At 48.8% G+C, this 26,585-nt stretch overlaps 9 protein-coding genes across 9 annotated transcripts; 4 read left to right on the forward strand and 5 right to left on the reverse strand.

Annotated features, from left to right (window-relative positions):
* Positions 1–4,733: 4,733 nt before the first annotated feature.
* Positions 4,734–6,147, reverse strand: BDV17DRAFT_104606 (DUF2855 family protein). The gene is made up of 2 exons (XM_073753738.1): positions 5,115–6,147; positions 4,734–5,051 (listed from the first exon to the last, which is right to left on the reverse strand). Exons 1-2 carry the CDS (start codon positions 6,078–6,080, stop codon positions 4,758–4,760), a joined length of 1,260 nt encoding a protein of 419 aa, XP_073620010.1. The 5' UTR covers positions 6,081–6,147; the 3' UTR covers positions 4,734–4,757.
* Positions 6,148–9,845: 3,698 nt separating this feature from the next.
* BDV17DRAFT_286859 (glycoside hydrolase family 16 protein) lies at positions 9,846–10,786 on the forward strand (the record flags this gene model as incomplete). Its single annotated transcript, XM_073761022.1, has 3 exons — positions 9,846–10,134; positions 10,191–10,636; positions 10,691–10,786. 3 exons carry the CDS (start codon positions 9,846–9,848, stop codon positions 10,784–10,786), a joined length of 831 nt encoding a protein of 276 aa, XP_073620011.1.
* A 214-nt stretch (positions 10,787–11,000) lies between these two features.
* On the reverse strand, positions 11,001–11,880 carry BDV17DRAFT_279016 (uncharacterized protein; the record flags this gene model as incomplete). Its single annotated transcript, XM_073759639.1, has 3 exons — positions 11,001–11,344; positions 11,450–11,679; positions 11,765–11,880. The coding sequence occupies 3 exons, from the start codon at positions 11,878–11,880 to the stop codon at positions 11,001–11,003; spliced, it is 690 nt and encodes a 229-aa protein (XP_073620012.1).
* A 1,225-nt stretch (positions 11,881–13,105) lies between these two features.
* BDV17DRAFT_286860 (Alpha/Beta hydrolase protein) lies at positions 13,106–15,130 on the forward strand (the record flags this gene model as incomplete). The annotated part of the gene is made up of 5 exons (XM_073761023.1): positions 13,106–13,230; positions 13,291–13,388; positions 13,457–13,543; positions 13,598–13,746; positions 14,465–15,130. 5 exons carry the CDS (start codon positions 13,106–13,108, stop codon positions 15,128–15,130), a joined length of 1,125 nt encoding a protein of 374 aa, XP_073620013.1.
* Positions 15,131–15,378: 248 nt separating this feature from the next.
* Positions 15,379–17,181, reverse strand: BDV17DRAFT_279017 (major facilitator superfamily domain-containing protein; the record flags this gene model as incomplete). Its single annotated transcript, XM_073759640.1, has 4 exons — positions 15,379–16,251; positions 16,299–16,639; positions 16,688–16,909; positions 17,127–17,181. The coding sequence occupies 4 exons, from the start codon at positions 17,179–17,181 to the stop codon at positions 15,379–15,381; spliced, it is 1,491 nt and encodes a 496-aa protein (XP_073620014.1).
* A 329-nt stretch (positions 17,182–17,510) lies between these two features.
* Positions 17,511–18,311, reverse strand: BDV17DRAFT_286862 (uncharacterized protein; the record flags this gene model as incomplete). The annotated part of the gene is made up of 2 exons (XM_073761024.1): positions 17,511–17,720; positions 17,778–18,311. 2 exons carry the CDS (start codon positions 18,309–18,311, stop codon positions 17,511–17,513), a joined length of 744 nt encoding a protein of 247 aa, XP_073620015.1.
* Positions 18,312–19,169: 858 nt separating this feature from the next.
* Positions 19,170–20,821, forward strand: BDV17DRAFT_298826 (aldehyde dehydrogenase family protein; the record flags this gene model as incomplete). The annotated part of the gene is made up of 4 exons (XM_073763775.1): positions 19,170–19,660; positions 19,713–20,028; positions 20,080–20,445; positions 20,495–20,821. The coding sequence occupies 4 exons, from the start codon at positions 19,170–19,172 to the stop codon at positions 20,819–20,821; spliced, it is 1,500 nt and encodes a 499-aa protein (XP_073620016.1).
* A 1,636-nt stretch (positions 20,822–22,457) lies between these two features.
* On the forward strand, positions 22,458–23,714 carry BDV17DRAFT_286864 (uncharacterized protein; the record flags this gene model as incomplete). Its single annotated transcript, XM_073761025.1, has 5 exons — positions 22,458–22,971; positions 23,018–23,104; positions 23,149–23,340; positions 23,393–23,649; positions 23,697–23,714. 5 exons carry the CDS (start codon positions 22,458–22,460, stop codon positions 23,712–23,714), a joined length of 1,068 nt encoding a protein of 355 aa, XP_073620017.1.
* Positions 23,715–24,962: 1,248 nt separating this feature from the next.
* On the reverse strand, positions 24,963–25,919 carry BDV17DRAFT_286865 (peroxidase family protein; the record flags this gene model as incomplete). Its single annotated transcript, XM_073761026.1, has 4 exons — positions 24,963–25,120; positions 25,176–25,447; positions 25,499–25,742; positions 25,796–25,919. 4 exons carry the CDS (start codon positions 25,917–25,919, stop codon positions 24,963–24,965), a joined length of 798 nt encoding a protein of 265 aa, XP_073620018.1.
* Between the last annotated feature and the right edge of the window lie 666 nt (positions 25,920–26,585).

Consider the following 26,585-nt stretch of genomic DNA (forward strand, 5'->3'; position numbering starts at 1 on the left):
GCTAACTCTTTATAGCCGTTTGTGAGCTTCTATTGATTCGCCCTATATTTATTACCAGAAGAATAGAGGTGGACACCGAGCGAGGTACTAGATATTGATTAGTAACTTTGATTCTCTACTAGAGGCCTGGTTATCAGATAAGCTTAGGTCACGGGCCAGCCTGAGCCTTATCCTGGGCACGGTGCCTGGAATAAGCCGTAATTTCTGCCGCTGCTGACCGCCCAATTAGCTAAGACTTTCTTGAGCTCTAGCGCCAGTCCAAATCAGAACCTCGAGCTATATCTTGTCTTATCTATGCACCTGTTTGATAGCCTGACTCTGTAGCCTGCCTGTTATATCTACTTTATTATCCTATTCTGGATATATTTCTGAGCCTGCACCTTGACACCCTTCGCTATACTTAGGAGTTTAAATATGATTATTAGAATAGTTATTACAGGTTTTGATTAACTTGCTGTCTTATTAGGCAGGATAAATATAATGGAAATATCTCTCGCGGTGGGCAGTAGTAGCAGTTTGTTTCTTGATTCTAACCTTTTTGGTATATTCCGCGTGTTTTGACTCAGTACTATAGTATATATATAGCCTTCCCTTTCTTGCTTTAGGATCCCTATATAACTGTTAATTACCTGCCTGTCTATCATGATCTGTTAAACCAGGTGCAATCACTTGATAACTATGTTGGGACTAGTTAATAAATACCCTCTAGGTATGTAACTTTCCAGGAGCCATTTGAGGATCTCTATAGAAATATTGGTTACTAGAATAATCTGTATATAGAGCAGGGGTAACTAGTTGATAACCCTGTTAGGACTAGGTATTAGATATCCCCTGAATCTATGATTCTCTGTAATCTGTTTGATAAGCCCTGTAGGGAAAACTCCTAGGGTTACTAATAGCTATTTCGCAAATAACTAGCCTAATGGCGGGAGAAGACAAGGACTGGGTAACTATAGGCTAGTAATTATAGATAATATACTAATCCAGGCTCTGCTTGAAAGAAGAAGCCAGTATACTATTCTTTTTTTTAGCGGTTATTATCAGGCAGGAGGCTAAATAAGGAAATAGATTCAGGACAGGTATTAGTTTAAAGCAGTTTCTAAGATACTAGGCACCCTGACTGCTTGGTATATAACTGGCTAAGAAAGTTTATTTACTAGTCAGGAAGAGCCAAGGGCTCAGTTATTATAAGCTTTACAGGTATATATATATTAAGGGTCTGATATAGCTAAGAATATAGCTGATAGTTATGGTCTGGTGCTAGTCCTATAACTATAATAGGAATAGGAGGAAATACTATCTCAGAAGCCACTAGGATAGATAAGACTTCCTGCAAAAATACCTCAATATTATCAGGGATTGGTGGTAGTTCAATATTCAGGGGTATTAGGTAGTTAGATAGTACCTAGTCATGGTAGGGTAAACTACTATAGTAAGTAGTAGGAATATATTACCAGTCTACACTGCTGCTCTGCGGCAAACTCTGTAATAATACTGGATTAAAACTAGACTACCAGCAAAATTGGTTATGCTTATTTTTAGAGAGTAATAATATCCGGCTAGGATATAGTAGAATCTAGTGTATGCTGAGAAATCAATACTTCAGGTGTGCTTGCTATGAGCTGGTCATGGTCTTACCATAGAGCTCCTTAATTTTAACTACACAGTGTTGGTATAATATACAATATGGTTTATACCCTTAACACTGCCGCGTATACTCGTCGGATTGCAGGCCCCACAGCCAAGCGAATAGGTAATCAAAGCGCCTAATAGTTCGGCTATTGCTAGTTAGAACAGCAAGCGGCTAGTATCTTCTTACAATAATTTATTATAAAGAAGGCTTGCTGAATACTACATGCCTAGTATTAATAAGATTTTGAAATTCTGGCCGAATTACCGGCCGCATAATGGCAAGAATATCTTTTTGAAAGGCGCGTAGGCAAATATTAACTAGAAGGGATAGTAGTGCAAATAGCCTTCCTGGCTCTTGCTGCTGCTAAGCAAGAAATAGAAAATAATCCTTAACTAGAAGAATATTATCCTGGTATAAATAAATATATTTATAATTGACTCGGAACCGGGCCAGAACTATGGGCGTGTAGAGGTCCATATAGGGACAATGGGCTGGATAAAATCCTATAGTTAACTAGTATATCTTGTTCAAGAACTAGCTATAGCTATAGCAGTAAATAGTAATCCCCAGCCTAATACCCTCGCGATGTTAAATCTAGTTATTAGGTCTTGGGAACTATTTTATATTATACTAGCATGCTTGGCTTAGCTCTAAACAATTCCTTCTATTACCAAATGCTCGCTATATGTAAGGGGACGTAAATAGATGGATCTTCCTATCTAAACATGCCGTATGTACAAGAAGGAATCGCTGAAGAAGAGAACAGATCAGGATGGGCAGACAGAAGGTAGAGGGGCAGGAACCACGTGACTACAGCCGCGTAAGCTACGCGGTGCATGTTATGGGATCAACCCATAACACTATAGACAGCGTAGAAATAGGATCATGACCTGGCTATGACTCCAGGATACTGGAGAACCAGCCTGCAGGCTGTAGGTTAGTTCAAAACCTGCATATAGCTGGTTTATATTCTAACATACCTAGTTAAGGATAGTTCTGGTTAAATAGACATAGAATGGATAGCTAGGCAGATCCTAAAACAGGTAGTAAGCTATACTACACTGCTAGATTTCCTGGTTAACTTCTACTAGGAGATCTTCACGTACACGATGCTCTTCGCGGATCTTAAATGATTTGCTGGTAGATCCATGGATAGCAGTTGCATACCGGGTCTTGCTATAGATATATGCACGGTATAGGGTATTCTAATCATGGGTACCCTTTCCCAGGTATTACCAGGTTTAATATATCTCCTGGTCCAGGGCTAGGACCTCAAGCAGGGGATTACTAAAGGGGTACTAATTCCTAGCAGCAAAGACCTCTTTAATTAAGTTATAGAACTAGCTATAGCAAAGTCTATTAATATAAATATAAGTCCCCTTCTTAGTCTCTATAGTCAGGGATCTAGTATCACGGAGAAAAGAGAATAGATAAAAGATAATTTAACCTGAATTTCTTGCTAGCTAGGAGTAATAGAGCTTGTCTAAATAGTATTATTTCTAGAGTAGTATTTATATACTATCAGAGACTAGAGTAACTAGACAGGTTTCTTTCTTAATATTAAAATAGACCTCGCAGATATATTAGCAGTTAATTATATAATTTTATAGATCCTATAACCAGCCTTATATTTCTACCCAGGTCCTGGACTAGAGGCTTCCCACAAACACTTTCCGATGTACATAATTCTCCTCTCCATGCTTAGGATTCTGAATATAAGCGCCAGAATGGTCGTTTGAGTGTTCTGATTAGCTTGCCGTCACAGCAGCAGTCTGTTAGAGCAACAGAAGCTGCTAACAGTATAAATCAGGTTAACCAAGCAGATGCCGACCACACGCCTGTGCCTGCTGAGACCACTGAGCCCAGATCTTCATACTGCCCATGACTTCCCTCAAGCAGAAGATATGCTTCCCAAAGAAGCTGAGCCACCCTTGTCTTCTTTTAGTCTAATACCAGCCATAGTATATTGCTATCTAAGTCCTGATCTCCCTTAGTCCCTGCTAACTAAGTTAGCCTGTGTTGTCCCTGATAGCCTGCCTAGGTGTTATGGGTTGATCCCATAACATGCACCGCGTAGCAAGCATAGGTAAGGTCAGGTAGCGATAAGGTAGTTTATGCTCTGCTAATCGCGCCCTGTTGTAGTAATGTCGCGATATCTGGATGCCTTCTAAAGATATAAATCGCTGGGACAGACAAGCAGTTACCTAACTATATTATAGAAGCGTAATTATAGAAGCGTAACCTGGGCTAAGGCGTAACCTGGGCTAAGGCATAACCTGGGCGGAGGCGTAACCTTAGGCGGAATATTATAGCAGAATCCAAAAGTAGTTTAGTTTTGTCAACAAAATCCTAAAGTGGTTTAGTTTTGTTGATAAAATTCAGGATCCTCCTTATATAATCCTGCTCCGGGAAAACTATCAAGATTCTCAATTTTTAGAGCGCTGTCTACACAGAACCAGACAGTCTACAGGAAATCAAACTAGATTATATGATAGTCCATACATTGATGAGTACCTGCGCGAAGTCTGGGTCTCATCGGGGTTGGGGGTGGCTCAAGCCGTAAGTGTGTTTTTTTCTATGGTGTACCTCTACCGGGCTATATTACCCGCGTACCATGAATTTTTGCACTATCCAATCCACCCCGGCCTGAAACAGCATCCGACTGGACCGGCGAATCCGGCCAATGGGCATTGCGTTATTGTTGTGCATGGATAACGGGGGGCTGGATAGGGGGGATAATTGGATAGCTTCCTACCCTTCCTTGTAACCCTTATCTATAATTAACCCTAAATTATTATCAGTAGTATCTCCAGTCCATGCTCCCTGCTCAGCAGCCGCGGCCTATATCCTGATAATATCTATATACTAGGTTATCAAAACCTCTTAACCATCACCTCACCGCGCGGTTATGGTGATGGCTAACCGCGGTCAAACGCAGTTATGCCGCAGCCTAAGTGGGTGCCACTCCCGGGTCTACTAGAACAGTAGGCCGAACTGCTGACATGCCTGCTCAAAAAGGCTGACCTCTAAGTTCTAGGTGTGGTGCCTGTTGCGGAATAAGATCCTCTCTTTTCAAAATTCTAAAAGCATTAATAGCCCAGCTAAAAGCGCACATATAAGCCAACTACATGCGGTACACCAACGCCTCCCCAGGCTCAACCTTGCCTTGACATAGCGCTTCCCAGCCCCGTTCAATGCCATGTGGCCCAGCGACCCCGTTTCCCCAGACTAGGCGCAGGTCAGGGGCAGCAGCTTCACGGTTATCTAGCCATTCGCTCCAACGCATGTGGAGCTCATGGAAGTAAGTTTTTGGATCTCTGAGTCGCAGCACAGTGTCTTGGACGCCGGACGTGTTCATCTGCAGCTTCCTCGACGCAAAGGAGACCTGCATTGCCATGATCTCCTTCATAGTATACACCTGGTTTCTCTTTGTCAGTGCTGCCTGAGGATTGCAGTAAGTGAGGTAAGAGGATGAACAAACTTTCTGCTGGTTACCCACTGCAATAATCGTCATCTTAAGCGACTGTAGTTCCCCGCTATCCTGAATAGTTTCGATAAGAGACTCTAGAGCCCCATCCCGGGCTCCAAAATCAGCAATGATGATTCGTTGTGGTCTTGGCTTGAGGCTCGCAAGCCACTTTGAGCACTGCGCGATATCTGAATACGCTAGCGCTTTGGCGGGGAACTTCGGTGACAAATTTCGTGCAGCTTCATCAAGGGATCCAGGTGATGATGTGATTTGCAAGAAGCCCAGGGGACCAGAGCTAGCTGGTCTGCGAAAGAAGTTGTAGGCAGCACCCCGAGCAGTCTTGGTAGATGCTGCGAGACTAGTAAAGACAGTCCTTGAGAGATCGGAATCTTCGGGAGTCCAGTTCTCTCCACCAAGGGGGTGGATGGCCGGATGAGTTGCTGGATCTGAGGGAAAAATATACTCGCTAAGAATATATCCCGCGCCCCAAGTTGGATAGACAACTGCATCCCAAGCGAAGCTGTCATGACTTTGGCCCTTCGTATCAACGATAGTATACCGGTTATAGAAGGAAGCCAGGTTCTGCCGGTGTGGTGAAACCTCCTGCCAGTGGCCTGATGGTGTTGTAGCAACAAGCTCCAGCTCTACCGGGAAAGACGACGTTGGCCAGAGCCCAAAGATTGTCGTTCCCGGTGCAATTTCTGGGATTGTAGTATCAAGAACTACTGCAAAGCCCCATGCCGGTACTATACCCCATTCTTTGTCATTATAAGGGGCAGGGGAGGCACTCGGTAGAGGATATGCATCCCACCATCCGCGTACAGATCCTCCCATGGCATAGGTAAGGTTATTCGATGTGAGACCAAGAAGAGCCGCGCGAACGCGTATTGAAGACAGATTCAGTGGGTCTTTCGGTGCTGGGACCCGAAAAGTTGCATGTTGCCGGTTATCAAGTTTGGAGACGACGTGGACGTCCATGATGAGGTGGTATTTGAGAGTGAAAGAAGTAGATGGGTCATGATCTGCTGGGAAAGGCGTTTGAGATAAATGTTTATATACTCATAGCTTCCGAGCCCGAGACATCTTTCCCGTCCAACTCTATAAAGCAATTTCTGCGCAGCCATTTCTAGCGGCTTGGTATGTACGCAGGAGTCATATGACAGTGCCCTTTGATTCCGACGCTGCTCTCCGGGCTGTCCGCCCAAACCAAGACTAAGGACAGCTACCGGGCAGAATCGGGGTTTTACCGGACCTAGACGCAGATTCGTTCCGATGACAAGGCGCCGAGACGTGACAACCAGCAGTTAGGAGGAGAATGGTCCAAAAAGCTCAACTGACTTCAAGGCATGGGGATTTAGAAATTGACGACTTTGTAGCAGAACGTGGCATTCAGCTCCGTTAGCGCTTCAAGTCGCCCCTTCCCATCCCGAACAACCATCTGCGCCCATCGCACCTTCCTAAACGGTCTCTTCCTGGCGAGGCAGCCACAACCCGCATCCTTTGTAGCGCCATCCCAGACTGCTCGTCCGTCTAGTAGGGTGAGTGATGCTGATACTCTCCTCGATTGGTAGGCTTCTGGCCACTGTAGCGAGTACAAACCATAATGAACCCGTAAACCGCCCGGAGTGTGTGGCCTCTTCCCATGACCATAACGTCCGGCAACACTTGCTTATTAGCACCTCACATACGAAACTACCTCCGGTGGCCGTCTATAGAATATATGCCAATCGTCCTCACAGTTTATGTACGAGGCAAGGAGTATAGCGTCCGAAGACACACTCATTAATCTAATGTCCTCATTACTGCACCCCTCAGTGTGCTCTAGCTCTACCCTTTCTGCCCTATAGAAATATCTCTTTGGGGCTCCTTTCCTCCTGGTCCAGTTTCTAATTAACCAATATAACATTGACGAGGCCAATTCCGATATGCATGGGACTGTCGTCCCACTCATCTTTGATACTCTGCAGTGCCTTTCCGTTAACTAGTGGCCTTTACACGTATCGACCCGCAGGCTAATCAACTCAGGATGCTGTTTTGCGTTTTTCGCTCCATGCCAGCGTGAATGAGAGACTATTTGAAATCTCAATTACATCAATTTTCTCCTCCTTAAAACCAATGAAACCAAGTCGAGGCCGCCAGATCACAATGCAAACATCGCTTCGTCATTTAGGGAGCACCAATAGCATCTTGCTCTGTAAACACGGGTATCCAAATGCATTAAAGTCAGTTGTGGCCTGATCACTCTTTTGCACCCCGGAGTCCCCCTCGCACACCCTTCGTGACTCATGCGCTCCAAAATATGCAACGGATCCAAATCTGGTGTGTTGAGACGAGAAGTAGGCTGAATCCGCTGCATTAGATTGGTTGAAGGGGAACGGGGTTGATCCTGGGCTCTCGAAGGACTCCATCGTGCTAAGCTTCAATTCTCGACCTTGTCATTGGGGTAGAAACTACCGGAGTACATATGGTCGATATGACTCGCTATACTGCAAAGATGGGTATATATAGAGGTTGCAATCTGTCGTTTGGATTCTTTTCACCATTAGCATTAGCACCGATACAGAAAATCAGATCAATACTCTCGAGACCCTCATAGAAAACATCCGGACTTCTAGTTCCTCGATATCGCTCTACGCACATACCACATTCCTCAACCTCAAAACCGGCCTGAAACACAGTGTCAAAGTCTTCGACAGAACTATCAAGCTTTTAGCTATGTCGTAAATCTCAACAATACTACTCTAAACAAAACTCAATTCCGCCTCAAACAAAACCGCAGCAATGGACTTTACTAGCACCAAGTCCTCTACCAAGGCTTCCACCAAGACCTTCGGTGACGCCTCGTCGACCTACTCAACCACTTCTACCTCCACCATTCTGAAAGAAGAGGCGAAACGCAAGTTTTTCTGCAAGAGCAAGGAGAGCGCTGGGTCGAAGAACAAGGCTGCAGCTCTCTACCATCAAGCTATAATGACCTATTTTGCCTTCCGCTAGACTCATTTAGCCGCTAGCTTTAGGCAGCCGTTTATAGACAGCTGGCCCGAGACACTGTGGCCGGTCTAACTCTCTCATGTATATAATGACTTGCATGGATTTGTTAGTCCTTTTTGTTTTACTGTTGCCTTTTCTTCTGTTTAGCTCTTATTGGATTTTCTGCTTTTGTTAGAGTCTCGGCTGGCCGGACAAGTAAAGTATATAATATTGATTATGGTTCTGTCTAATATATTTGTTATATATCAAATCATGTCAAACTATGTATTCCTTCCGTATGGTCCGATATAGCTCTTCCGGGCTTATTACTATTGAACTTTATTGCTCAGCCAACAAGGTGTCCAGACACAATTTCAAGTGAGTACATTACTGCTTGAAGGTGGACCTGATATAAGATATATATCTAAATTAACTATTCCTTAGTAGGGCTAGTGTTGTAGCATCAAATATATATAGAAAAGGGTTTGTGTCACGAGCAGCTGCTCACGTGCCACCAACACCTCAGGCATCTACGGCCGTGGGCCTTACTTCTATACTCAAGCCTCACCTCTGCCTAATTGGGCAATGGAACTGAATCCCGCGGAGGCTTCCTCCGTCGGAACTGACTTCCACGGAGGTCCCCTCCGCCTTGACTCCGAATCACCACGTATATAGCTCATCGCGAAACCCCCCGTGGGTCTTCAGCTATTCATTCCTGTATTCCTGTACTACCTGCAATTAAATACTGTTCTCCTATTGGTCTAATCAGAGTCTTCATTGACCCGGCATCTGACTCAGTAGTCGCTAGAACCTCAGGCAATGACCGTGCCTTACAGTTTGGTGCCACTAAAGTGGACTTTGATATAATAAATCGTAGGATCTCTTAAGAACTAAGAGAAGCAGACTAAATACATGAATATCAGCTTCTTTTATATTGTTTTGGTGGCAATTATTCTGTTAGTAGAACATTCCAGCTTATTAGTGATTTATAATAAAACTGGCCTAGAGCTTTTTGTATTCCAAAGCAGATTGTTCGGGCATAATTTATACAATTCAGTGGACGAACAAGGGATAAAATAGTGGCGGAGGTTCCTGTCTTCGTGGGCATTGAATGCTAACTTCCAATACTACGCTGTAAGCTCCACACGCCGGAAATATAGATCACTTTGAATTGAAGAACTATTTGCCTTGAAACAACAGCCCACATTTATCATTCCGACGACAGTATATAGACCAGACGTTTTTACTCTTCTAGAAACTTAACACTTGACAAGTTCAGCATTGCGTAACCTGCTGGGATTCAAGGTCATAGCAGGTTCGGGCGCAGTTTCAGACATTGGCTACGGCTGTCACAGATATGAGCTCAGATCACACGGCGGCCATGGCCTGATTTCTGGAATCATGGAAGGGTCCAATGATCGACGGTTTTTGTTCAAGATCCTGCTTTGAATGTAACCCCATGTCTGGAGCGAGTGCGAGCTTTTGGGGGCCAACATTCTTCACTCAGAGAGACCAAGTGCAGCCACCTCCTGGTGCCTGATCAAGGGCAGTTAACTGGCCAGATCGTAGCATTCTGCAGCTTGGCCCTTGTGCCAAAGTGCAATTTCATTTCGCCAAGTGGGGGCCACTTTACTTAATAGGTCTCTCGCTCAGCCCCCCATATCGGCGCTGGGGCGGAAGATAGTGTCAGTACCACTGCAGGATAATAAATACCGGCTGGCTCCCGCCGGTATCTTCAGAAAAGTGTCCATCAAGAAAAACAACAAGTCTGTCATGTTGCACTTATTCAAGATCTCTCTTCTCCTTGCCGGAGCGGCTGTCGCCCAGGAAGCCACCTACGCCCATCGCATCTTCCATGATTTTCGTTCTTTGGATGCAAGTCTGTACAGCAGCGAGCCTGCCAATATTACCACTGATGAGGAGTCCTCTGCAGCCCCTGTGCAGTCCGGATATCTCACTTCCGACCTCTTCGTGAATGACTTTGGTATCCAGACATGGGGTACAGAAGTAAGCGAAGACAGCCCAATAAGGAAGCTCAATAGCAACCAAAATGTCTACATTGGTTAGTTTGCACTCTGCCTGCCTCTGCCTCCCAGCAATGCTAATGTCTGACCTTAGAGAGCGATGAGGACGGATCGACCCACCTTGTCCTGCGCGCATACCGCAATGAAAACTTCATCTCTTCGGCTGAAGTCGAGACCAAACTGTCCAACATCTTCCATGCCTCTATTCGCGTGCGAGCCAGAGTACGTGGCGATGCTGGAACGTGCGCTGGCATTTTTACCTACTATGACGACGACAACGAGAGTGACATTGAAATCCTGACTCGCGACCCGACAAACCACATTCGCTATACCAACCAGCCCGGTCTAGACGAAGATGGAAACGAGATTCCTGGAGCTTCTACCGATGCAGTCATGGCGGGCGGCGCTGTCTGGACGGATTGGAATGACCACCGTTTGGACTGGACTGCTGACCTGAGCTCCTGGTATCTCAATGGAGAGCTGGTTCACACAAAGACATACGGTATCCCCAGCGTCCCAAGCACCTTCATTTTGAACATGGTAAGTGCTTTTCCTCCCCGACTTCGGATACACAACGTTGCTCATAATACACAGTGGGGTGACGGTGGCGTCTGGACAGGAGACATGGACACTGGGGCTGCCGCGTATCTCGATATTGAGTGGATCGAGGTCTTGTACAACACCGCTTGAAACGATTCCGGCTGCAGAGGTAGTAAAAGCCTACATTTTACTCTCAAATAGCATTTGCTATAATTACCAAAGGCAGGTCATGTAGGATCAGCATCTGAGTGGACATAACACTGAGTGTCAATCGAACGAGCAGAGATGCGCGTGGTCTATATACACCGCAAACCATATCAAACATAAAAGTGTTATCCCACATTCCTTTTCAAGGCTTCATCTATCATGGCAGACGCTCCAGAACAATACCGGACTTTACTAAATGGTCCACGAGCGATGTAGGTGCAAGGCTGACCACGATTCTGACCATTGATGCCATCGCTCCGCGCCACACAGACCCGGATGCTCCACTGAGTACATCCCCCATAACCTTTTTTGCAAAATCCGCGGATGCAGTCTTTGGTAGCGGGCCCTGACCGGATTCTCTTGTCTGTATGTTCTCGATTGCCTTGTGATAGAATGACTTCTCGTGTGGACTTAGGTCCGGGTGAGGGTTGATGTTGGTGTCAGTGCTGCCGCTCACCACCGAAACATCACCGAAAGAACTTTCATGCCGAGCGGCTCCAGCTCCAAACGCAATATTTCACTCCAGGCCATGAGAGCGGCCTTGGTTGCATTGTATGTGTATAGGCAGTTAGTACTAGAGAAAGAAAGACATATGGAGAGACGCACTCCCCCACGCCGCATTTAGGAACCCTGAGATCGAGCACATGTTGACAACCGATCCCTTGTCAGCGGTGATCAAGGGTGGAAAGGCTTGCGTCGTCGTAAGAACACCAAAAAAATTCACGTCAAAAAAGCCTTTCGAATCTTCGATTCTGCTGTCCAGTGCCGGCATTACCATAGAATATCTGGCATTGTTAATGAGAATGTCCAGGTGACCAGACTGTTTTTTTGCACGGCTGGGACAGCGGCTTCGATGCTGGATTAGGATGGTACGTCGAGCTGCAGCATAGTGACATTGGCCAATGCTTCGAGGTGGCTCACTTTATCGAGGGCCGCGCAGTGGCGTAGACATGGAGGCCTTTGGCGCGGAACTCTTCGACCAGGGCGGAACCAATACCACTGGCGCTGCAGCCGGTGATGAGAACAGAAGGAGGCATGTTCGGATGGAGGTTGTACGGTGAAGGCACTAAAATGCTAATGGTTTTGGATTAGACCTTGAAGACATTTGCTCCATGCTTCTATATGTTGTGGCTGATGTGAGCATCTCCGCTAGTCTCTCTAGACGGTTTCTGTGCCTACATGCCGAGTTCTCCTGCAATGCAAGGACGTCCAGGCGGTTTTCGAAGGCGCATCATAGTAGTATAATGCCAAATAAAGAGAATCATTGCTCGGGATATGGAAGTAAATGTTCTCCTTTGCTGTAATCTTCCATGAGCTCCTGTAATCACGCAGTGCACTCGGGATAGCAGTATCCTGTTTCCACTACTATGGCTGGGACGGGTTAGACAATACCCAACCCGATGAGATGGTAATGCGGCATACTTTGATAGATTTCAAATACCGCCTTCAATAAAGTACACTATGATGGGAATGGTGCAATTGTCCTATCGCATTATCACAATGGCGAAGACGTAGAAACAATGACCTATTCGGAGGTAGAATCGGTGGGCTGTGTATTCATCAGTAGGGTCTATAAAGTAGTACCACCACCGCAGATCCCGCTGACACGAGATGATTCTTTTTTCTACCACTGATGCAAAAGTAACTCTTTTGTGGTCGGCTATTTTTCCGATGTTTAATTTGTCCTGCGCCCTCCAAGAAGACCAAGCATCGCCACCACGCTCCCAGCCGGGCACCAAGGCGCCACGAAACCATTTCCTAGCTCGTTATCATGGGCCAATGGCACTTTGGTGAAATGCGTAGTGCCAGTTGTATCTGGGAGTCCACCAATTGGCCATTGGTCAAACAGATAGGAATAGACAGGCACGTCATATTTAGCCCACATTTGTGCTGACAGCCGACGTCCTCGATAGATAGAATTGTCACCAGCAAACGTGGCAGCGAATCGGTAATGTGATCCAAACGCCAGGCTCAGAGGGCCAGACTCTTCGCACTCTAACTTTACTTACCTCGCCGGACTTGCCGGATGTGGCAACCTTGATGCCGCAGACGAGCTCAGATGCATGCAAGGAGTAGATGGTCCGACTCTGGCTGTACTGGTGTCCAATACGTCCAATATTTACTTCTCCCCTATATCTGATAATGTTACGCGTTATGCCGACGTGACGGCTCGAGCTGGGGCTGGTCTACTGGCTAACCTGCTGGGTTACCTCTATGGAACATCCACTACCTGCTGCAGTTGACTGAGAGTCTCTTTAGCCAATGATAACAGGCAGCAACGAGAACGAAGGGGCTTCCTTTGGCACATTCAATGCAAGCGGGGAGAGCCCAGAGAATTACCAAGCCGGACTGAACACAATCACTTGCCCTGTTGCCTGTGAAGTCAGGTATGGCATCGTCAGCACGAGCAACTCAGATCATAGGGGTGCTCACAACTCTCAATCTAGGAACCGACTGAACAATAATTTCACCACCTACCGCTACCTCTACTCCGGCAACTTTAGCAACATTTCCCCGTTGCCCTGGGTGGGTGCAGCTCATAGTGGTGAGCCTGTCTTTCACCATTGTCGATAAGCATTTTTTTTAACTCATGCTTTCTATTTTATACTGTAGCCGAACTCCCGCTCATCTTCAATACACACTGGCTGTATCGTGATGATTCAACCCCTTACGAATACAAGGTTGGGTTCGCTATGCAGGGTAACTCCTCTCCTTGAGATATATCTGTTCCTCCAGACTTACAAGTATTGCAAGACCTCTGGCTATCGTTCGCGAGAAATTCGTCCGCCAACCCAACCAATCGATACGGCTTCACTTGGACCAAGGGCCGGCTCGAGGGTGAGACAATGGCCGTCTTTGCCGCTAACGGGACAATCAACCAAGCGGGTAGCGGTGCCGAGCTGGTTAATTGGAATTGCCCTGAAGAATAAAACACTGGGAAAGACTCCGATCTGCCATTTATATTGCTATATCTGCCAGCATGGTTCGTTGCCAATTGGAGTTGCTCCGAATGCTCAACTCCGAATGCTCGTTTCCCCGCATTTCCCTTCTGCTGTCTCGTTGCCTGCTACTCAATAATTTGCTTGTAGCGATCTCAGTGAGCCTTCTTTTGGGTAATGGAGAGTCATAGTTCTCCCTTCAGGATTATTCCCTACCACCGCCCCTCTCATGCACGAAGATAAAAGCCGCCTGTATAGCCTGTAGGAGGTATGCGCCCGTCCGGCTGTGCGCGCGGTACTCGTCGAGCTGACTTCCCTATAGAAAGAAAACAAGATGTTCGGGGCACAAGCCGTGCGTGCGCTGCCAGGCGCAGGGTCAAGCCTGCCATTACATGCAAACAGCCTCGAGCTCTGGAGTAGACATATCACCCTTATATACTCAAGCAGATACTGGAGCTACTATTCTCCAAGAAATGCCATGAGATGCCTCCACTTAGCATGAGTCGCCGTTCGATGAGCCAGCTCGGGCGGACCAGTACGGACATTATCATGGCAGCTCATCCGGAATTGCCTTTTTAGAGACTGTCAGGGACCACCTAGCTAGGCTACCCTCAATGTCGCTGCAATTTCAGACTATCCTCATGCAACCTCGACCAGGCGTCCGGCTATTCTACCTCCAAAGTCTGTCGCGGACGCATTGTTGCGCGACTACTTTGGCTTTGGCCTGACGACCTCCCGTTTTGTCCACGAGCCAACTCTGCGCGGCCTGTATTGGAGACTCTACAGCAGTGACAACAACGATGGCTTGGGTCAAGAGATGATCCGTTACCTGCTCAACCACTCGAAAAAGCACGATGCGTGGTCCTCCTTTGGCATCATCGTGCGTCAGGCGCAGGCGTTGGGGCTGCACCGTCTCTCAACCCGTTCACCTGCGAACCACGTCGACCGCGAGTACCACAAGCGCGTCTTTTGGTCCATATACACCTATGATCGTATATTAAGCCGCATATTCGGCCGTCCATGTGCGCTTCATGATGACGACATTGGCCAGGAGGAATGCGTTCTCGCAAACGATGAGGATCTCTCTCCCTCCGAGTGCCGGATTCGCGATCCCAACAACAGCTCTTTTTGCACTGCTGCCGGTTTAATTCATTATGCTCGGCTGTCACAGATTCTAGGGGTACTCCTGAGTGAGTTCTACAGTCCTCGAAGAAAGCGCCATACCCTCCACAGTATGCAGGCTACTGCGTTGCATCTCCAGGATCGTCTGATATCCTGGCAGGCAAGCCTTTCAGCCGGCGTTGAAGGAGACTTAACTGGGCAGCGGTACCTCGAGATCCCCAAGTAGCTGCAAGTGTTAACATTGGGCTTCAATATACCAGATACGGGTGCAATAAACGCAGTCAGCCAAGACACTGCTACAGCCCAGGACCTGTCTGTCTTTGATGATTTGCTCGTGAACTACGGAGATCCCTGGGGTATAGGCCTTGGTCCTGACGGACTCGCACCGGTCGATACCTAGTGTGACGGTCTGGGGCCCAAGAAGCATTAATACTTCATTATAACGCAAAGCTCCTGGCCTATGTATTTATGTATCTATTTACTATCGAGATCTTCTGATTCATCAACACTTGTCTGATAGTTAAGGTATCGAAATCCGCTCGCTTGCTGAGCTGCTGTTGGGCCACTCCTGCCTGTCGGTTCCCCACGATCAAGCTTGCGATTCTGTCGAACAAGATATATGAGATTGAGAGTCGCCATTAGAATGGCCGCCACGGCTGCAGCAAGATTTACACTGAACGCTGTCAAGTACCTCGGGGCCCCATTGTATAGATAGGGCGTCCACACATTCGTGGTGTTGCAAACAGAGATGATGATCGCAATCGCCGCTGCTCGCTTAGGCGCCGGTTGACTGAGTGAGCCCGACATCCAAGAATAGATGACCGTCGTAGCAGAATAGAAGGAAGCGGGCATCAACATCATGGCCGTGTATCTGGCCTCCGTGTTCAGCGTCACGACCGCCATCACATTCGCCACGATGGTCAGTCCAAGCGGCAAGACAATGTGATAGTAGTGCTCTCCCACACGGTCAGAGTTCCAACCGACGACCATCATCGCGAAACAGCAAAGAATGAAGGGCGGTGCGCTCAGGGCATAGGTTATAGTCCGTGAGTAACCCAATGTGGCGACCACTGGTTGAAATAGGTTGGTTACGCCCGCCGAGATGAAGACAGCATACAGAGTGGCCAGTAGCAACCAGGTCTTGGGATCTTGGAGAGCAAGCATGAGGCCCTGAGTCGCGCTGATCTCGTTCCTATCGTCTTGCTGACCCTGGTCTTTCTGGTAGTTCCAGGTAATCCAGTCTCGCTCCAGCTGCGTCATTCGGGGGACACCATCTAGTGAGTTTGGGAGTATCAGGGTGAAAATAAATGCGAGGCCGACGGTTAAAACACCCACAACAAGGAAAAGCTATCTGGAGTTAGCATGGAACTTGCACGCCATGCTGGCAGACTCGCCCATCGCCACCCGGCCAGTCCGTGAGCTCCATCTAATTTCAATATCCCAATGGCAAAGAGTCCTCCAATCGCATTTCCCAACTGAGAACCAGAGTAGAAGAGCGCTGCTCGAAACGCGTACTGATTGCGGTTATAGAACATGGACAGGTAGTAGAGCGCCCCGGGGAAGAAGACGGCTTCGACAAATCCAACCATGAACCGCGCAACCATCAGGCCTGCGAAATTGGTCACTGCTGCCTGGGCGGCCGAAATAACACCCCAGATCCCCATCGCTGCGCAAATGTAGACGGCGGGCCACTTCAGCTTCCCCGGAATCATGTTCGATGGGATCTGCATGATGACTGCGGCTGTCAGACCTTGCAAGGGCTGAAAGGGGTCCAATAACGTACTATATCCAGCATATAAAATTGAGATACAACTCTGGAACTCTGTCTCAGACAAACCTAGATCTTCCTGAATGTTGGCGAGCTTTGCTGCGGTTGTGTTGTTCCTGTCCAGGTAGTTCAGGATATACATCAGCATGAGAGGTGGGAAGACCACAATGTCTATCTTGAGGGCTGCTTTGCGTCCGAGTCTTTTGTATTCGTCATCGGACAGGCTCCGAAGACTGTCTGGTATCTGCAGTTGACTGAGCGCCTCTTGTTTGGGGACTTCGTCTGCGATATCTTCATGATGAGAGACAGTTCTCGTTTTGTCGCCTTGGTCGGCCATGGTGATAATAGTAAGAAATGGGCAGAAAATATTCACAGACAAGTTGGTATTATGCTCAGGGGTCGTCCTACTACATTTTACGGGTAACGAACCATGGACTATAAATATAGAGCAGACCATGCCTCAGATCTTCGCCCCGCCTCCCAGCCAGTTCTGGGGAGGGAGCCTCCATGGGGCTGGGCTGCGTCCCAGGCTTTCCTAATTAGGGTTGTGGGGCGGATCCGGCGTGATATCTGATTATGGATTAGGTGCTATAATGTCCCAGTGCTTCCTGAGTCTAGCGACTGGGACTTCTGCCGGGGATACAATTGGGTAAACGTGTTCGACTTTGTGTGCGAATTCAAGTGTACTTGTAGACGACTCGAACATTTGGCCCGATGAGAAATTTATACTGTTTAAACATGCATACAAGCAGTGCAGTCAGATCTTATGCATCAAGTATATCTTATATTCAACATCAACAAATTATAATTCTGGGCTCTTCCATGGCCATGCCTTGTTTCATGCCCTGATTCTCTTCGGAGGCTTGCGCGCCAGGTTTGGATCTTCGTCACTATAGGCGGCAATGGTCCATCTCTTGTCGAAGGGCTTCGACTTGTCCACAAATCGGAGGTCCGTGGGGACTCTGATGCGTCCGGTCTTAGACTCGTTCATAGCTCCACGAACCATGAAAGGGCTGTGCAGTACTACGCCTCCTGCTTCGTATGCGCCCTGCGTTCACATGTCAATGCATCGCGAACGCGTGGCAGAAGGATTCTGTTAACATACCACCAGCCAGTCGTGTCTCCATTGCTTTCCAAACTTGGGGGAGTCCCTCTCTAGCCATCCGCCTTTTGCCATGTTGCGGTTGACAGCAGAGATCCTTTTCGCGTCATCCTCCTCGTATTTCCTACCGATGTCCTGGGACCGATCGAAATATATCAACCCGCCTCCTTCCAACTCAATTTCCCCAATAGGAATCCAAGCTGTGATGCTGGTCGGTGGCGCGGCTCTGAGGACAATTTGGTCGTAATGTACAGGCGTGGACTCTGCTCCAGGGACCGCGCACCGCAGCAGTGAACGAGGCAAGCACCAGGAGTCCTGGAATCCACAGAGCTTACCAACAAACGGCTCAATCCGTTGCACGATCTGGTCTTTGAATCCCAAGTAGAACGGGGCGACATGGCTGTCGATTGCGTTCTCCACGAACGGTCCTTCGTCCTCGAGCCCCATCGCAAGGCGAGTGCCACCAGGAAGAATATAGTTTCTCCAGTCATTTCCAGAGAATATTCCCTCTTCAGGATCGGTGTCTGGCTTTAGCATCTCACAGCCGCGATTGACAAAGGTGAGGTAATTCTTCCGGCACTCATTGACAAGGTGGCGGTCAATAAGGCCTTTGATCTAGTCTCGCTTCAGCTGGGGGCATAAGAGGGGTTGCACCAAGCTGCCGACTTTTCATATAATTGTTTTGGCAACAGAGGCTCTTCTCCATCGTCGCGGGGATATATGCTTTCCCAAAGAGGAAAACGAGTGCTGTTCCGCTGGGCTAGCCAGATGAGGGAATCTGCATTCCGCGTCTTTCGCGAATGGTCAGGATTGATGCACGGAGTCCTAAGCCACATGGCTTATGCTGTCGCGACTTGTGGGCTGTGGCATAGCACGAAGCGGTGTTGTTGCTGGTGACAATATATCTTGCCCAGTGAGCTTCAGGTCTCCCGTTGTTGAGGGCAAGTTCCATCTCCCTACATACCCTTCGCATGAGATGCTGGTTGCAATTACGCCAACTATTAAAAACCAACTGACTTCTCTGTAGGGAAAAGACAAGATGGTCCGTTACTCATGCTATATGACCTCGATGACGACATTCCTCGTCTTGGAGGTTGGCCTTTCCGTAAATCAGATAAAACACTTTTCGTCAACCTTCAATCCTCGGTCGCAAATAGTATCTTGCAGGTTCGACTTGTCTGCAGTCGCAACAGCGCGGCCAAAGTCCGTCTCTCTGGATCGACGGTCTTGACCCACCCTGATGTGATGTGTGATGCACTGGGCATGGCGACGTCGGAGTTGGGGAGTCCAAATTGGGAATACCAGTCTCTCAGAACCATATAAGAACAAGTCTACATTCCCTATGGTGGCTTCAAGTTGCGACTGAATAATATTATGTACGCTAGTTCATTCACCATGTTTCAAACACTCCAACTGAATGGCCGCTCAATCTCTGTCCCTACCGGACTGTTCATTAACGGCCAATTCGTCGACAGCAAGCAGGGCGCTCGGTTTGACGTTGAAGATCCCGCGACCGGCCAGACCTTGATCTCCATTGTTGAAGGGCGGGAGGATGATGTGGATGAAGCTGTCCGCGTTGCCCGCCAGGTTTTCGACGCCGGGGAGTGGACCAACGCCAACCCCACGTACCGTGGCTCTCTCTTGAGCAAACTGGCCGATCTCATGGAGGAGAACAAGGATGACCTGATAGCACTCGAGTGTGCCGATACTGGAAAGACAGTTCCGCTTTGCTCGAGCCTGGACCTGCCTGGCTCTATTGGAACGTTGCGGTACTACGCCGGCTGGGCCGACAAGGTGCGCGGTGAAACGTCCTTCAACATCCCAGGCACTTTTGCATACACTCGTCGAGAGGCCATCGGCGTGTGTGGTCAGATCATTCCCTGGAAGTATGTTTCCCTTGCTTCCTTGCCCGGCCTCTGTCGTTTAACTGGATTTTAGCTTTCCGATGATGATGTTTATCTGGAAAATTGCACCGGCCCTGGTCACCGGAAACACTGTGGTCATTAAGTCTGCCGAAGCAACGCCTCTCTCCGCGCTCAAGGTCTGCGAGCTCATCTCTCAGGCTGGCTTTCCTCCGGGGATAGTTAACTTGGTCTCTGGTTACGGCAAAACTGTTGGCAGTGCCATCGCACATCATATGGATGTTGACAAGGTCGCCTTCACAGGATCAACTGCCACCGGCCGGGCCATCATGCGTGCTGCTGCCAATTCTAACTTGAAGAAGGTCACTTTGGAGCTGGGTGGCAAGTCACCGGTTAGCTTGAGTTCCCTTTTCGCTAGTATTGGTCATTACTGACGAGGGTAGAATATCATCTTTCCCGACGCCGATCTCGATTCTGCGGTCGACTGGTCCGCCTGGGGAATCAACATGAACTTTGGCCAGACTTGCCACGCAGGCACCCGGATCTATGTCCATGAGGACGTCTACGATGAGTTTCTGGCCAAGTTTACCAAGACCTTGAGCCAACTCACCGTAGGCCACCCATTCGATAAAAGCACCAACCAAGGACCGCAAAACAGCAAGATGCAATACGACAAGATCTTGGGATACATCAATTCGGGCATTCAAGAAGGTGCCACTCTGCACTTGGGCGGTAAAGCTATCGACAGGGGTACCGGTGGATATTATATTCAACCCACTATCTTTACTGATGTTCACCCGGAGATGAAGGTACCTTTCCTCTCACTTTGCAGATAGCTGAAACCACTAACTTTCGTAGATCATGCGCGAGGAAATCTTCGGCCCAGTAGTCGCAATCGCCAAGTTCTCCTCAGAGGAAGAGGTCATCAAGCAGGCCAACAACACCACATACGGACTGGCCGCCGCATGCCACACAAAGGACTACGAGCGAGCCATCCGAGTCACAAACGCCCTCCGCGCCGGTACAACCTGGGTCAACATGTATAACTTCGTGCACTGGAGCATTCCGTTTGGCGGCTACAAGGAGAGCGGAATTGGTCGCGAGTGTGGCGAGGCAGTATTGGAGAATTACACGCAGACCAAGGCTGTGTACTTCAACATGGGAGTTCCGTGTCCGAAGACCTAGATAGCTACGTATCTATTTAACAGTCATATGTTAGCAAATGGATCCAATGTGCAAATCATGAAAATGTAGCCTGGCAAGCACCTCGCTAACTACAACTTGCTGCCCCAACTCTTGGAAGGCTATGTAGATTTACTTTAACACGTCTCTCAACCCCATCTAGACGATCCAAGATTGTTGAGCGGGGGACTGACTGGCGATCGTGCAGCCAGAGTGCGCCCTAACGAAAAGAGGGTCTCTCTAATCAGGAAATCACTCCGTAACTCCGGTGAAAGACCCTAAACACCCCTCTCCGGAGTCCCGGAGCACCTGGCATAGCACCGGTCTGTGCCAGTGTTGATCAAGTATGTCAATATTATACATATCGATAGGTGCACCCCCGAGCCTAATCGTCTTGCGATCTCTTGGCGGCACAAAGAGCACCGTAATCCTCCCTCGGCAGGACTCGCAACAGGAGAGTGTCCGCCTCCTTGAATATAGCCGCCGATAATGCTGACTGTCTATGAGGGCAGCAATTCTGGTATTTTCGTGGCATTGGGATGGGCTCTAACCGGGTCGCCTTTAAGTCACAAGCAAATGTTTCCTCATGGGCCCCGTTTCGAATATAGCCACCCTCAATAGTAAAAGCTGAGTCGTTCGAGTAGGATTTCGAGAAACCATATGGATGCTCATAGACTTCCTGGTACGTATTGCCCTTGCGAACATATCTCATCCAGGTTTTGCAGTGATCAGTATCACAGCGATACATACGTTCCTAGCATGCCATGGTCAGTGTTGCAAATAACGAGGCGCACATTATTCTCTTGAGCGAAAGAATTGCCTGTAACTAGTTCCTCCGGCTCGGTGGCATTGATGGCTTATACCGGCGACCGCCCCAAGTCGCATTTGCTCGGCCGACCGGGGTACTTGAGAGGATAATCATTGTCAATTAATCAAGGGTACCTGATTGGCTCGTCAGCTTGTAATGTCGCGTTCGATCATTGCGATTTGGCATAGCCACATTGTGCGCTTGTTATATTCGGGGTCAGGATAACAAGCGATGGCTGGCGGCGTGTTGAAGATGAACTTCCCGGACACTGCTACATTCAGGCCAGGTCAATCAATCTCGTTCTAGCTGCCACCATTCGGAGTCTCTGTATATCAGCCGTTAGAAAGCAGTTTTGCCGTCGAGAGTGGCCGAGAGGGCACATTTGCATTCTGGCCAGAGAGCAGAGACTGCGCCGACGCCGAAATTGGGCGCCAGCAGCAAGGTCAGCTGCATGATTTTGTTGACAATGAAGGACAATGAAAGAACTCGAGAAGCCCGATCAATTTAAAGGAGTGTCAGCCAGTCCTGACAAGGATTGCCCTTCAGGCACTGTTGTTTGCTCGAAAGTCCACCCACTGATCAACAAGCTGCATGCTGGCCACCAGCGAACTGCGAGTGTTGTCCACAATCGGCCGGGGCGCAGTTGACATGGACGCATCTGGAAAGCCGTCAATTGCCTGATCCTTTATTGAGCGGGCTCTGACTGACTTGGCGCAGAGAGACAAAGAGTGCATTCTCACTGTGCTACTGCCTTTGGTCAGCAGCTGGTCGCCTTCAAATACGAAGGGTGGCCCTCCAGGTCTATGGCATGCATGCACTACCACCCGGAGAATGAGTTCTGGTATCCCAGATGAGTTGGCAATCCCGCAGGGAGTGGCCACTCGCTTGTCGGAGGACGGCTTGATTGCAGTGGCCTGGGCTGGCGCTGGGCTGGCGGTGCTCTTCACCGGCGCTCGCCTCGCGATTCGTCTCGCACGCTTGAAGCGTCCTCTGGCAGACGACTATTTTATTATCCTGGCTTTATTCTTTCTGGTATTCAACGCGGTTCTACAGACCTTGCAAGCACCTCATCTATACTACGTTGCTCTGATCCCGACAGGCGACGATATTGCTCACCATGCGGTCATGTATCTCCGTTTCATGTTCGCCATCATTGGGCTCTTTTGGACAGTTCTATGGAGTGTCAAGGCGTCTCTTCTGGCATTGTTCTGGGTAATGACTGACAGTCTTCCTCACTATCGTCGTTGGTGGTGGGCCCTTGTTGCCTTCTGCATTGCCTCGTATGCTGGCTGCTGGTTCGCCTCCGGATTCACCTGCCATCCTCCATCCAGTTTCTTCCAATTCTGTGAGTATTCATGTCTCGCTTTGGATAGCTTAGTCTGATCAAAAAGTACAATGCAGAAAGCCCATTGACAGGCGCGGGTCTGTCGCTACCATTGCGTACAGCACTGCTGTGGACATCTTCACCGACCTCTTGAGTACGTATGCGTCGCTTTTCCGAGTCGGTCACTGATTATGACAGTCATGGGATTCTCATTGTGGATCGTCTGGTCCACATCTGTTACTATGCGTCAAAAAGTCGGACTTTTCACTGTCTTCTCGCTGGGGTTCATCATCATAGCATTTGCCGTCTTGCGTGCCATCAACATCACGGGCAAGACCTACACCGACCAGGCTGCAATCGCAGTCTGGGGCATAGCCGAATCATCCATATGTGAGCTACACTCGTGCATCGTCCTCCAAAGGAAGCCGCTAACAGAGACCAGCGGTTATCGTCGGCTGTCTCCCTCCGTTCAAAACCTTTCTCTCTCGCCGTACCGCAATCTACGCCTCGCGATATCCTCTCGGCTACGGATCTAATGGTGTTCCCTACAGCCAGGGGCACTCGGTGGTCCAGGCGACAGCCTCGAGAGAACCACCTCTGGAACCGGGCTACGAGATGCCCACCCAAGCACAAGTTTCGCCGGCCAAACCGCGCGGTGTTGTTTCCGAAGACAGGCAAATACGAGTGACTCGGGCCTATGTAAGTTGTCTACCCCGACGATAGTGAAATGCGCCTAATACGTGCAGAGTGTCCTTAGGGAGTAATGGGCATGCAAGGGCTCTGAACCATTGATGCTCGAACTGGACCAGTCACGATCTAAAGAGAGGACTTTGTATGACCTCGTCAGCAGACACGGAAACTCTTCGATTCTGAACAACCGAGTGTACCATTACTGCCGCTTCGTGGTCCGAACTGAGCATCTGAAAGTGGCAACTGACATTCGGGCCTCCGAATGCAACGCGAAGGGCGTCGAGTTGGTCGCGTCAAGCATGCACATTGCTTAGGGTAGTTTGGAAGACCAACAGTATTTATAGTTACGCCGCCAGTAACATGGCCCCGGGCATATTTGTCGACCAAAATCCAAATAGCGCAAGTGACACGTTTAGATTCTCAGTCCGCTCACAGGGCGAAAGCTCGCTGGTTCGCCGAAAATAGCACTTCGCATCCAAATCGCCCAAATGTTCCCTTTGACCACTGTCCTACAGCAGCTTCCTGTGTAGTATAGACTATTTTTAATTCTCCGAGGGTGAGCAAGCTGCCAGTGTTAAAGAGCCCGGCCTGAAAGAACTCGTCCGCTGTGTAACTGAACTGCTCCCACGACAAGCCCTCTGCCTGCTTCGTCGCACGGATTGCTTAATTCCAGCATTAACCATCGTACTGCAGCGTCGTCTTTGCGTTCCCGAAGAAATCATCCAAACGTGGCTGCAGGGGACGTTTTCGCTCGTGGCTTCCGCGAGGTGAGCCCCCTTAGTCCCTCAATGGTGAGCTGCTCGATGTGTTTATGCACTGCTCAGTCATGGATCAGCTCTCCATAAGCTGAGAGTGAGATGATATTTGGCACAAGTTAATCCGCGGTTCATGTTCGCACGCCACTCCCTGGACCTCGTCCATGGGTCGCCAATCAACAGCTGGTGAACATTTCTGATCAGCGGTAGCGGCGCTGGCCCTGGTGCAATGAGAGAAGTAAAAGCAGACGTAGGCATGGTCAGGGTCGCTCAATTGCTGATGTTCGAGCAAAGAAATACTGGGCGAAGTTATGGATAGGGCCCATATTTCATGTACATGCGGCCACGTATTAACATGGCCACAGTCAACACAAAAGAGCCCAAGATATAAGCTTCATGAGGTGCTAAATAGTTAATACTCTGCACAAGGTCTAATAAGGGTTGTTCTACATGACGAGTAGCATATATTTCTCGGGTAAGGTCTAAAAGACTAGTCTTTCCAACCTCTTTTGCCTGCGCATATTCCAACGCAGCAATATAATCAAAACCGGCCACCGACGTAAGGCGTCAGTGCAAGAGAGGTCGTCCATACTCATCCGACTTGAGGTCCCGGCGTTTAACACCTGCAGCCTCCATGAGCATTTGGCTGTACTTTACGCGCTCAGATCCCTGCATGGTGACATTACGTCGTTGCCAGCCTATCTCGGTAGGCATGCGTTCGTTTCCTGGAATAACAAAGGGTTATTAGCGCCTTCAATGTTGCCTAAGGAGGAGACTTACTAAACCAGTACTCGATAAACCTTTTGTCCACAGTGCCCGTCGTTCCGTCCGCCATGATCTCGAAAAAAGTCGCACATTCACCCCAGCTAAAGCCATCGGCCAACATAGACAACTCATGGTCGGGGTTGGTCTTCTTGGATGTTGCCAGACGGCCCATGCGAGCTTTGGCGACCTGCTCCACGGTGATCATGGGCGTGGTGAAGTACGATTCAGTCTCGGCCCAGACGGTCTCGTTGAATGGGTTCGGGTCGCCGAAGTATGCGTCGGAGCGGCTGGTGACATGCATCAGCAGACAATAAAGCCCAAGCTCGAGTACAACTCACCTCAAACTAATATCATGCTCCAGGATACCATGGCGGCCGAGGTCGGCGAGGTCGAATCGGTCTGTAAAGGGGAACATTGGACTGGTTCTGATCGCCTGGAAGAACAGAAGCACCGCATCGCCGTGCTCGATGTTGAACCCGTTGAGCATCCCATCCTTGAGTTTGTCCAGGGTAATGTCCTTTCCATTGCGAGGCAGGTAGCCGTGGTTTGCTAGGGTGTTCAATCCGGGGCAGGGTCCGCGAGCTGGTCATGGTGAGTCAGTGAAGATTTGCATGGGAGAGCATGTAGTCACTGACAGTCGTCTGGCCCTGGGGCGATCCACTCCTGTGCTTCCCAGGCGTCGCGTCTTTCCAAGTACTGTGGGAAGCCTGCTACTGAGGCGACCAGAGCAAGGCCGATTGACAAACTCGATGTCTTCATGTTGCCTGTCTGTTGAGAGAGCGTGAGCGTATGACTCCAAAAACCCAAACACCCAGGAATCCGACCTCCAGGACATCATATTTATGTTTATCCTATCGTCATCATAGCCTTTTATATCCTCGGCACTTGCTAGACATGTTCAAACAAGCTCTTACGCTTTGATATGCCCAATTTTTGATTCGGTCGCTGATTCTGATACATGAATGCCGGTAGGGATGAACACCGAGGCTGTCCACGACGTTTCAGATCAAAATGCGACACGAAGCTTGAAGAATAAGGTATATCTACCGAGGCCATTTTACTGCCGGTGGTGTATCAAGCTATATGCCGAGAAGATCTTGCGTGGATGGGGTAATTCCGGCAGTTGCAGCACAGACCGAGGGCGAATTGTTTCAAATCAAGAGATAGAAAACAATTCGGTAGCTTCTAGATGGATTCTTCTTTCGGAGCAAGCCAGGATCGGTAGTTCATTAGAAATGATCTGCTCGAGTCCTTTAGTTGCTCTAGATAGTCTCGGTCGAAAGCCGGCAGTACAAAGTAAGACTCGCACACAACCCCGAGGAACTTCGGCCAGAAGCAGACTTGACCATGCTCACTCTAGTATAGGTGGGTCTCTGCCCTGCCAGAAACTGTCTTGGACGCTTATTCCTCGCGCAGAATGCGTGG

This window comes from Aspergillus undulatus (genome assembly GCF_047715775.1).
Source record: "Aspergillus undulatus strain CBS 261.88 unplaced genomic scaffold BDV17scaffold_3, whole genome shotgun sequence".
Classification (NCBI taxonomy): Eukaryota; Fungi; Ascomycota; class Eurotiomycetes; order Eurotiales; family Aspergillaceae; genus Aspergillus; species Aspergillus undulatus.